The 12,667-nt window shown below is 43.2% G+C and overlaps 1 protein-coding gene across 2 annotated transcripts in view; it reads right to left on the bottom strand.

The window, feature by feature from the left end:
- ITGBL1 (integrin subunit beta like 1) overlaps window positions 1–11,998 on the bottom strand; it is a gene marked incomplete at both ends in the record, with an annotated part of 147,762 nt that extends 135,764 nt beyond the window's left edge. For both annotated transcript variants that reach the window (XM_084234580.1, XM_084234581.1), the window contains 2 exons: window positions 10,330–10,547; window positions 11,901–11,998. In XM_084234580.1, the coding sequence (XP_084090706.1) occupies window positions 10,330–10,547; window positions 11,901–11,998 (316 nt within the window). The remainder of the gene's footprint in view (window positions 1–10,329; window positions 10,548–11,900) is intronic.
- Window positions 11,999–12,667: the final 669 nt, after the last annotated feature.

Genomic DNA, 12,667 nt, shown 5'->3' with positions numbered 1-12,667 from the left:
AATTCCCTGCTGGCCAGGGAGATTCGCACATGGCGCGGCAGACCTCTCCTGTCTCGCCCGCTGCTCCCCTCAACAGTGTATTTCGGTCATCTGCCTATTCTGCTCCCCGCTCTGTCTCTGGTGAATCCTCACCCTCCCGCGCCTCTGGCCTGTACCCCTGCTCTTGTATAAAAATAAAGAAATCTTTTAAAAAAGTGGTTACTGAATTTAACTTAACTGAGACTCAGTGACCTGTGCAAGTTCACACAGTAAGTAACAGTCATGGAGCTAGAACAAGCAGATTGTTTTGGCTTTTAATTCTAACTCCCAAGCATTGTCTACCTCTACATTTCCATCCTACACAAACCTACTCACATAGCTTTCCCAAAGGAAAGATTACCACATTGAATAAAGACGGCATTAATAACATGCCAGTGCACTGCTACTCACAAATCCTAAAATTCTATACTTGGTGTAACAGCAGGAGTATCTGAAATACAGGAGGAGAATTTCAGGAATCCCAGTCAAATTGATGCATGACCTATTTAGGATGTTTCCAGAAGCGTTCCTATCATGAGCTAGAGATTGACCCTGGTCTCTCCTGGCCATAAAGTAAACCCTCATGATAACCCAATCCAAACAGTTCAGTTTTTTAGAGTCACCCTTTCTCCCTCACTCTGCATTTCTACTGATTCACAAGGCTTAGTCTTCAAAAAGGTAATATATATATATATATATTTAGTACATATATATATATACTAAAATCTGCAATGTTATGAGTTTCTGGTTTTCCTATTATGACTACTTCAACTTTATGAGAGTAAAAGATAGGTTCTAATGTGACCCACTCATAGTAGTCAAGATATGTAATACACAAAGCACAACCTGTTCCTGTCCAAGAATGTAACGCACACACATGCAGTCCTAACTCTCCTCTTTCGCTTTTACAGACAAAGAAAACCAAAGATCCTGGAAGAGTTTCTCTCATTGCTGACTCCAAAGATTTCTTATTTGGATAATAGCTGGATAAACACAATCACTCTATGAATTCCAGCTACAGCTGAGAAAAATACTCCTTGGCGGTAGGACAAATCATGTTAGTTCTGATGATTTCTGTTACCTATGCTTCTTTTGATGCTAAATGAGTAAGGGTCCTTCTGTCTGTATTGCAACTTTTATGTTTACTATCTCCAGACTAAGATAGAAACGAGAGTCAAAATCAGCTTTTCTAGGAAAAATCAACAAACAATATACTTTTAAATGTAAAAATGACCTCCCTGAAAATTACATTCTCATTTCAACACTCCAAATTCATGAAAATATTTTCCCTAAATATGGTGGTTTCAGGACAACTTTAATATGCTTCATGAGAAGTCTGGTATTAATTACAACTCAGGTCACTTTGCATAATAGTTGGAGAAAAGTAATGCTGACTATCTCTTAAAAGTTATATAAGAATTGAATGAATTCACATGTGTGAAAATACCTGCCAGCAAAGCATACTAGAGTACAAGTAGATAGTTTCCCATTATTCTCTGGTATTTCTGATGCAGCATTAATTTTAAGGGTCCACTCCATCCACTCAGATAACTGAGAGAAATTTATTCTGTACAGACCTAACCAAATATTCTCTTTCTTAAAACAAATAATTTTCATGTCAAGGCTGCTCTTGGCAGGTTTTAACTAAAAGCATTGACCAAGAAAGTGTAAAAAAAAATGTAGTCAGTAACTTGTCTTTTATACATTTTAGAGAAGAAAAGGCCTTAAATGCCTAAGCCATTTTGTTTACCAAAATAATTGGTTTTGCGTGACTATTTTGCACAGCAGAAAATGATAGCTTTGGAAGAACAGTCGTGACCAATTAGGAAAGACATTTGCCACGTCTTGAATTTTTGACTTTGACTCCTTATTTTTCCCCGATGACTAAATCATAAATTAACAGTTACTGCCTTGCCAAAAGAGAAGTTTGTAAGCCACACCAAAACTCAGTGACCTCTTTACTTCCCATGGAAATAACCAGCTAAAACAAGAAAGTGGAGAGGCCGAGTATTCATTTGGAGTCACTTGACTTTGGAGCTGGTCACAGCGTCCAGCAAGGACGAAAAGGCTCTTGTCCTATGACATGTTAGGTTTGGGGGAGCAGGGTCACATCTGCGGGCACGCTTATAAAGGTCCTCTTTTTCTTTTCCCTTTATAAAGCCGCTATTCTTTTATCCAGTCTTAAGTAAGATGATTTAGAGTAGACAGAAGAATGAGTTCTATTATAAAATATCATTTCTTATTTGCTAGGAAATGTGATCCTTGAAAAGACAAAGCGTGCTTTCCAAAGAAAATGAGATTTGCAACCCTCTCCAGCTCTCTGTCTTTATCAGTTTAAGACTTAATGGGAAATAGCTTGAGAATTGGCCCATGTAGGGCCCTGAAAATGCCCTTGGAATCCTCCCTGGTTCTTTCAGCCCAGGAATTCCACACTTTTTCCCTTTCTCAGATGTGATTCATGACCTCGAATCCCAGATGATGCTTGGAATCTAACTTTCCCTATTGGTAAAGTCTTTATTTAGAGCTCTCAGTTCTATCTGATATGAAGTTTTTCCTTTGCCAAGATCAGCAACACGTAACGAGACACATTACTGAAGCTTGTGTAAATTGGTGACTCCCCCAGGGTGTCTGGAACCTGCTTGCTCTGGGAAAGGTGTATCCACAGAGGAGAACCAGGGAGTTAGAACACTGTGCATGCATGTGTGGGAGTGTGTGTGTATCCTTTAAAGTTGGAGTCGGAGAATACTGGTCTTTCCTCCTATTTTAAAAAAAAAAACTTATCCTCCAAAAAACCCTGAAATTAGACACCACCAGAATGTTCACTAATAAGCAAATAGTTTAATAAAGTGATATATTCATGCTAAGACTGAGAAATGGGCATGCATTCTAGGGGGAACCAGATTCTTCCAGGCCAATTAATTTTTAAAACCACAGTTTAGATTTGATAATCATAGTATCAATATCTATTAGTGAAGTGAATGAAAAAAGGGATTGAATTTTTTTTAGATTTATTTTATTTATTTATGCACACAAGAACTGGGATCTAGACCAGAGGTATAAGGGGATAAGACAGAAAAAGAGACAGAGTGGAGAGCAGAACAGGCATATCTACAGAGATACACTGCTGAGAAGATCAGCAGGCGAGACAGGAGAGGTCTGCTGGGCCATGTGGGTCAGCTACCTGGCTGGGGATTGAACTTGTGCAGCAGTGTCTGCCAAGCTTCATAGTGCTGAGACTTAACTAACTCCTTGTGCCACCAGGAAGGCCCCACATCCTTTACAAAAGCCTGTGTACCAGAGACATACTGATGAACACATAATAAGTTAGGGATGGTAAACTCTCTTATCCACTCAATAGTACTTACAGAATCTCTACCATATGCCAATTACTCCTCTAAGTTCCTGAACTCCATACCTTCCTTTTGAAATGTCAGAAAAATAGGTATACAAAATATAGCTGGGTAGCTCCAGACTTAGGGGGAAATTTTTGTAATTTGCCAAAATCACAAGGTAGGTAGATGTAAAAGTGATACTAGGAACTATTTCCTCTATCTACTAATCTAGCCATCTGCCAATGAATGCAAACTGTTTATTAATTACGTTAGAGGATCTTGAATTCAGAAAGATAGCTCGTTTGTCTCATTACTTTATTCCCTCTTATTCTATATGCCGAAGGATGACTAGAAATTTCAGAAGAGCTTAGCAAAGAATAAAAAATTCGTAATGGTAGAATTTATTGTCATATGCAAAACAAAAGAAGACATTATTGCAGTAAGGATATAAAATATTATCATTCATTTTCTAAAATCGTCTTTCAGAGGCTGGGTATAAGAAAGTTCTGAGTGATTTTTGTGCTCCAGCAACATGCAGATTCCAGGCATTTCCAAATTCTTCATAAAATGTGTATAGCATAAAAATAGGTTAATGGCAAGTTTAGAACTATTGTTATTCATAAAAATATTCTTTCCTCTTTTCTGCCTTTGAACAAAGTTTAGTATTACAATAAAAGGACTACTTTACCAAATATTAATTGTAATTCAAATGTGACTTCAATAACCTATAACATTTAATTGACTAAACCGTGACAAAGAAAATCAAATTAGCATTCAACCCAGTAATTTTTTACTTTCTTCATGGTATTTCTTGTCTCTTATTAAAGAGACAGTCACAGAAGAATTCCCCAATAAAATATTGATTTACACAGGTTTACACAGGTGATAATGATGCCAGGATGCCTTTTAAATCACACACATTAGCATGACAGTGTTGAAAGTAGAACAGACTCCTGTCTACAGATAGCTGCCTCCCAGGAAGGGAGTAGAGGGATGTTCCCTCTGCATGCAACATTTAGATGCAACACATACATATATAAAAACACATATTTATAAGAGTGCACATATTTGTAAGCTCACATGTATATAAACCCAAACATCCATCTTTGAATACATTTACATATTCACAAACGTGCCTAAAATTAAGGTCGTAGATATGCATTCATGCATATAGTAATACATATATATGTAGATAGATAGATAGACAGATTTAGATCCCCTTAACATCTGAGGACATCAACACTTGGGACAAAAGCCAAGACTTGAAAATAGCGCGGATGAACAACAGACTAAATGACAGAAACAATAGCTAAACTCCTTGCCAAAAATGAGCAAATTTTGGGAATGAAATACAAGTGAGGAATAATTACAAGAAAATCAAATTCAAAAGAGGGGGTGGTGAATGAAGCACCCAACAGAATAGTTGGGGGGTTCAAGAGCTAGAATGATTACGTTGATATTCCTGTGAGTAAACAACTTTACCATTCAGCATCTTCATTAAACACTCAAAACTCGGTGGTTTGGATTTTAGTTTGTATTATGTTGCTTTGAGCATTTTTGTAACATGTGGGTTCTGGTATCAGTCCACTTGAGATCAATTCTTTGGAGGAGATAAAGGAACAGCCTGGAAATAGAAGCATCTTAGTGGACATAAGAGCCGGAAGCCTAAGTGCACTGAGTAAACCCTGCAAATCTGCACAATCTTGAGGTTTCCCATAAAGAAAAATAAAAATTCCAGAGACAAGGACTAACCACACTGCATTGAGGATAAGTTTCTGGAACTTTCCATTGGATTGAGTATGATGGTGTAAATCAGGGTGAAGACTGCAGGAAAAGAACACAAAAGTCATGTCCCTGAGGAACCCAGGATCAGAACCGCAGATATCATAGTGAAGGGGGCAGCCAGGGCTGAAAGCTCATTCAACCTGATGTGACAGAGAAGGCGTGCTGTCTGAGGGAAGATAGTCCCCTCGCCTAAAGCCAACAATCGAAGGAGCAAATGTGAAACAGAGAAACTTGTCTCCAGAGGAAGATACAACAGAAGGAAACAGCTTTTGGTGAATAAGTAGAACCAAATATCAAACTAGAGTACAAGGACATCTGACATTAGTAAGCATAATAATTCCAATGCAGATGTGTTATAATAATGTGTTATAGTTATAATAAATAATAATATGTTATAGTTATAATAATGTAATTATTATTATTATTATTATTATCCCCATTTGATGTGGTTATTGTCCCTATCACAAATGGCAAAGTGGAAGTTTCAAGCATTTGGGAAACTTAGACAGTTGGAAATTGCTGGTCTGTGAGTCACTTTTCATAATTTAGACCAAAAACCTGGTGTTCCTTGTCTGCAATCATATGGGAAGGACTGGGACAAGGGAAATTAGATCCTCTAGATGATCTCAGAAAAGAAAAAGGGCACTCTGTCCTTGCATCCTGGATGGCATGCGACTGGATTGGCACATCTCTCCTTTACCGTCCACACAGCGTCCTGCTTTATAGGAAAGTGGTCATGGTCGCAGGAATAAGGGCCCCAAGATACCCACTTCCTGGAGCCTGTAAATATGTTGGTACTTGCATGCTATCACATAGAAAAAGGTGCTTTGTCTCTGTGATTGAAATTATGGATGTTGAACTGGCAAGATTACACTGCATCAGCTGCTTGGATCCAGTCTAACACGTGAGTCCTGAAAAGTGGAGCACTTCTCCCAGTCTGCAGTGAGAAAGGGAGGTCAGCGTAAGAACCTCAGAGAGGCGGCATCATGCAAAGGACCTGAGCTGTACAAAGGGCCTGGGGGTACATGCAAAAACCAGAGGAACCTTCAGCTGAAAAAGGAGACCCCAGCTGATAGCCAGGAAGGGACCAGGGACCTCCATCCTACAACTGAATTAAATTAACTTTTCTCAACATCGAATGACCATGAAATGGATTCTGTCTGAGAGTCTCCAGAAACAAGCAGAGCTGGCCAACACCTGGGAGACTCCAGTGGGGCTTCTGATAAACAACCCCACAGAAAAGACATCTATGTTGTTTAAGTCCACAAGGGCTGAGGCAATTTGTGATGGTGGCAGCAGAAAACAAACACAAAGGCAGGAGGTGGCACTCAGGAAAATATCTCATCTTCTATAGCTCCTGGGACAGGAATTCCCCAGACAAAGGACCACTGATGGCCCACCTCGGCCCTATCATGGGGAGGCCAAGGGCAGATTTAACTACCTCTGTCTGAGGCCCAGGATGCTAAGCAGCTTTTGAGACATGGGATATCGGCTTTAGCATCATGTCTCAAAATATAGTGAAGACATTTGAGAGCCCGATGGAGAAGGTTGATATTTTGCAAATTTAAAACTTGTAAGACAAGTTTGTTCCCATATGTCCCCTTCTCTTTCTGGGGAAATTTTATTTTAAAAAAATAACTGCTGGACTTGTCACATTTATACTGTTTGAACTAATCACTATATATATATATATATATATATATATATATATATATATATATATATATATATATGACCTTCTAGGTTATCAGGGTGTAGGGATGACCAAGTCCAAGGTCAAGGTGTTTTGGATAGGACAGCAGAGCTACATGTAAAGGGCTACAACTGAAAGATAATGAGTATGTCTGCAGTTTCTTGATGGGTGAAAACTTTTAACTTTTATGTGTCACTTGGGGTACGACAAGATACATTTATCCAAAAGGAATAAACTTGAGAAGGGAGAGAACAAAGACCCCAAAGATGTGCACCCCCTTCCTCCTGGAACCTGTAATGGTCTTTACATGGTCTTACAGGGAAAAGGAGACTTGGCATGAAAAAGATGCACTCGTGGCATTGAGGGAGTTATCCAGGGATGCCCGCAAATGTTAACTGAAAGTTTGTTTTTGTAGAACTAAACACTTCCCTGTTCTCAATGAAATATTTCACCAAAATTAGCTTACTCCTTATTAAAACATCACAGGCACAGAAACAATCCCTGAAACAGGTCTTTGTGCTAAAGAAGTTCAAGGAATGTTCATGTACCATAAATATGTGTACCTGGAAAGAAATAGACCATTTGTGACAGTGTAAACACAATCACTTTCGACCAGCTCAAACTTAAGTGTTTTTTATGATTCATAATATAAGAATCCCAATGGACTTCACGTTTAAAGGCCTTGGTGTATCTAATGCAGCTGCTCTGAGGCCAATCAAAATAGCTATCCTTACTCAACCTTGTGAGCTCTGGATCAATTATGCTCCCAGACTACATTGAAAAAACTAAATTGTTTTCACTGCATCAAATGCCTAACACATGCAAAGCCAGCTATCTATCTATCTATCTATCTATCTATCTATCTATCTACCTATCTTTCTATCTGTCTATCATCTTTCTTTCATCTATCATCTGTCCATCCATCTGTCCTCTACCCTAGTTCATCTTTTGCACCATTGCAATATTGTGCCATATACATATTCCCATATTAATACATATTGAGCTCTTATTTTATTTTTTAAAATTTTATTTATGCATATAAGAATTAGGGTACAGGCCAGAGTTGCAGGGGGTGAGAGGATTCACCAGACAGTGTGGGGAACAGAACAGGCAAATCTACTGAAACACACTGCTGAGCTAAGGGGAGCAGCAGGCAAGTCAGGAGAGGTCTGCTGTGCCATGTAGGTCAGCTCCCTGGCCGGGGATCAAACTCATGCTGCAGCGGCTGCAGACAGCTTCATAGGCTGCATCTCAACCCCTTGCACTAGCAGGGAAGCCCTCGAGCTCCTATTTTATGCAAAACACTATTCTGTTTTACATAAGGTGGGTACTGTCATTTATTCCCTCTTTACAGATAAAGAAACCCAGTCTCAGGAAGTAACTATGCAATTCCCATAGCTGTTAATTTACAGGGTTGGGGTTGGAATCATGGAGAATTTCCCCCAGAACCCACAGTCTTAATCACTTTATGATGCACCACCAGAGCAGGGTTTGGCCTTGTACACTGAGGAAGGGGTCTCTGAAAGCTGCTCTGTTTCTGGAAGGAATGTGCAGAGCCTTATCTTAAGAGCGGAAGACCCAGGGGCATATAAAATCCTAAGAGACAACCTGCTGTTTCTATCTCATGCTATGACAATATAATGTATAATAGATAGCTATATAATGTCATACAATCCTACTGTCTTAGCCATGGAACTACTTTGTGATGATGGAATTGATGAACTAAATTTGCTGAGTGTCCTGAGGAAGGACATCCTCACGTCCTTTGGCCTGGCAAACAGTCAATGTGTTCACAAGGGCAGATTCTGCACCAGAACCTGCCATGTAAGCCTGGATGACATGGGTCAGAAAGAGGTGAATGGAAAGCAAACAGTTATTTCATTCAGCCTTGAATAAAGGCCAGCGTTTGGTCTTTCCAAGAACGCTCACAGCTCACAGCACAAACAGAACCCTGCCTCACTCAATGCCGCAATTTGCAATTTGTGTCAGGAAGGAAGGAGTTCAGCGACTAAGATGTGACCAATGAACAATAGATCACTTTGCATGGGAGAAAACAACAGCGCTGGCCTCCTTAGAATGCCCTCAGGAGGGAGGGATGCGTCCCACTAGTTTCACTGGTTCAAGGCTCCATTCTCACATCATACCTTCCAATAAAAGAACAATTCAAAATGCCCTGGAAAAAAATGTGCTCAGAACTCAAGATAGTGAAGAGTCTTGCCAGAGGCAATAAAAACCAGAGAGGCCGGGTAACAGCTGAATTTGGAATGAAACAGTAGACGCCACTGAGCTTTCATTCCAAAGGGCCACCCTCATAACCCCGCAGTTCGGGGCCTGATGAAGTTAAAATAGCAAGTTGTGGCCTTCGGTATTTTTTAAAGGGTTGAGCACAGCCTGGAGTCACACATAGGACTGTTTTTCCCACTGCCCAACAGCCTGCATCTTCACTATTCTCACTCCGGGGCCCAGCACCAAGAATAAACACTTCCCCATAAACTCACCCCACCTCTCGAAGGGAGGCCTTGGTCTCTTATTCTTTGCGACATTGTGGGTAAAATAAGTTGTGATGTTTCCTACCAAATTGCCAAAGGCTGGTCTGATGCATTGTGTTGGCCTTTTGCTAATGCGGGTATCATTCATCACCACCTAATTGGGGCTCTTGGCCTTCAGTAAATTTCATGTTTTTGTGAAGCTAGCAGTGTTCCAGGGAAAAAATACCTTGACCCTCTCCAACAGCACAAGGCTGATCCTTCCTTGAAAATGTGCAGGGAATATGGATTTATTTTTCCTCCGCCTTTACAAAATACCAAGTTTCACTGCAGCTGAGAAATTCAAGCAGCTAAAACCATACAAAGATGCCGGTGTCTACGTTTTTCCCTTGTTCCCTTCTCAGACATGTGCTCCTCTCCGTGAACCCTGCCTGAAGCCGCAGTGGGCAACTCGGGGTTCAAACACACAACAGGCCCGTGGGATGCAGGAATCATGGAGAGTTTCCCCCAGAACCCACAGTCTGAATCACTCCATGATGCACCCCTGGAGCAGGGTTTGGTCTTGTTCACGGAGGAAGGGGTCTCTGGAAGCAGCTCTATTTCTGGAAGGAATGTGCAGAACCTTGTCCTAGGAGACCCCGGGGCATATAAAATCCTAAGAGGCAACCTGCTGTTTTAGCTCAAGCTGCCCTGTGATATTCGCAGCAATAAAATGCAGCCTTATGCTCTGCAAATCTTGTGCCCAGCATTTTTGATTGGGGTGGCAAGGAAATGATTCCCTTGGGAGCAAGGTGAGCGATGCGTTTGCAGCAAGGAGCTAGAACAGGGGCAAGTGAGATGAATGATTAAGTGCATCTTGCAATTAGGATTTGGCCCAGAGGGCGGAGGAAATGAATGCAAGACACGATTCCAGAAGCAGCAACCACAAGGGAAGCAGCGGTGACTTGCTCCACCCCACGGGGCGCGGCCAGGGGCGCGGGCGGGGTGGTGGGGCGTGGGCGGTGCCCCCGCTTACCTGCACAGACGCTGCCGTCGTAGGTCTCGCACACCCACGGCTGGCACTCGCACAGCGGCCCGAGGTACATGCCCGGCTGGCGCACTTGGCAAATGCACACCCCGCAGTCGCACCGGCCGCGGCCGTGGCACAGCGCGGCCCCCGGAGGCTGCCCGGGCGCCCGGCAGCGGCGCTCGGACTCCACCCGCGACAGCCGGCACCCCTCGCCTGGGCCGCTCCTGCAGGGGCGACAAGCACCCAGGGCCGGGTCAAGCACCTCTGCAGCTCTGGACCCACGTTCCGCCCATCCCACCCCGGAGGCAGGCGGAACACCTGCTGGGTTGGAAGCCTGAGGCCCCACCTTTCTCTGGGAGTCAAGAGCCCCCCCACCTTCCACCCAAGGACTGTGTTTCCCTAGCAAGCAGGTGGCACCCTCGGGACTGTCCCTGAGAAATGACCCTGACCCAGGACATCTAGGCAGTGACCTGCCCACCTGGGAATAGGAGCATCTTTCAGGGTGATGGAGGTGATTCTGCCCTGTCCTTTTGGGGGTGTCGCTGAGTCTTAAGATTCACAAATACTGGATACAAATTTTTTTCCATTTGTATTATATACAAATATAAGATCACCAATATTAGGGGAAATTCATCCGACAGATGACACCTGGTAGACTTCTATGGTCTCTTTAAAAATCGCCCTGCACATGCTCCCAGGAGCTGTGTTATCCAGTTGTTGGGTATCAGGTGCTATTTCCATGCATCATGCCCAGCAGATTGGTTGTGTTGCTCAAATACTCTATTTTCACTAATCTCTAACATCTAGAATTAACATTTCAGCGAATTACATAGTAAAACCTCCTCCTAAGATTATGGAAAATTCACTTTCTCTAGGTAATTCTGTGACTATTTACTTTCCTGTGATTTTTGGTATTCTGATGCAGAACTGTGGCAGCTTTCTAGTGAATTATATTTGTAGTATTACATAGAAATCTCTTTATCTCTAATAACCTTTTTTGGTCTTGAAGTCCTTTTTTAAAAAATAAAGTTATCCAGCTTAAAAAAGTAAAAATGAAAGGCCTGTTGCTATCTGACACCCGGGGGCGGTTATTTTATGAAAAGGAAGAGGTGGCTTTGTAGAAGGAACTGGCCGTTTCATGACAAGGCAGGACAGGATGCTCTGGGAAGCTGAACTCGGCAGTGCTTATGAACCCCGCTATTGGAAAGTTTAACTGCTGCCTTATGCCTCAAGGTGGCTCAAAGTCCCAGAGCCCTGAAATAAGCCTGCACCCCAGTTCCTAGGGCAGCAGAGGCCCAGACCCACACAGGACTGACATTGGCTCCTGCAGGGCTCCTCCTGATTGGCACTGGCGAGGGAAGAAATCATGCATTTATGCGGTGGTTGTATTTTTCTAAGAAAGAGGCAACAGGGCAGAGGTGAAGCCTCTCACGGGGCAGACACAAGGAAGGCACAGAAACAGGTTGAAAACAGCTTATCCTGAGGTCCTAACTGCTCTGGGCTCCTCGGCGCGTCCTGACAGCTGAGCCCTGCTGAGCAGGGCCGCTGGGTCTCAAAGAATAACAAACCCAACTCACCTCAGAGACGGCGAGAAGCTCTGAGGCACAGCTGACAGCTCTGTGAGAAGAAGGGAGGACACGAGCAGCAAGAAGTTCCCGACGCCTGTGGGCTGCATGCTGAGCTCCCTCGGGGGCGGGGGGCAGCTGCAGCCGCGAGTGGGGCTCGCAGGAGGGGGAGGCTGCAGGAGGGCGAGGTGCCACCAGCAGATGGCCGGGCAGACGGACCCACCGACACCAGGCGGGCAGGTCCCAGGTTCTCCACGGAGTTGCAAGTGCTTGACGAGCCGCCTGCAAGGATTTGGGCAGCGGCACCGCTCTGGGCGGGGTGCTGGTGCCAAACCCCTCAAGTGGCGAGTCTAAGCAGCAAAGTAATTAGAAACAGTTGTACAAGCAGATGGTTTGTTTTGACATAAGAAAAATGTCCTGTTCACGGATTTGAGAAAATCCTTGCTTGCTTCCAGTATGGGCCCCGGAAATGTTTGTCAAGGAGGTATTTGGGCTGGTAGGAAAGGGACAGATAAAATCAGCCCCAGGTGGGAAGGAGGAGCCTGGGCTGGCTGGTGAACCCCTGGGGAGGGAATGAGCCACGCAGGCTTTTCAGGAAGATGCTCGGGGTGTGCGCTGAGAGCAGCCGGCAAAATTGACAGACAGCTGTGTTTTTTGGTTCTGAAGCCTTTAAAACGTGTCATGCTCTCCTTGGTTTGGACCAGTAGTTTATCAACCACATTTTGTCTGGACTTGGGCAGTTCACAGGACAGTGGTCCCCAGGTCACCCGATTCCGCCC

The sequence above is a fragment of the Talpa europaea genome (genome assembly GCF_964194135.1).
Source record: "Talpa europaea genome assembly, chromosome: 6".
Taxonomy (NCBI): Eukaryota; Metazoa; Chordata; class Mammalia; order Eulipotyphla; family Talpidae; genus Talpa; species Talpa europaea.
Note: the sequence above shows the minus strand (reverse complement) of the source record. Positions and strands in the feature narration are given on the sequence as shown.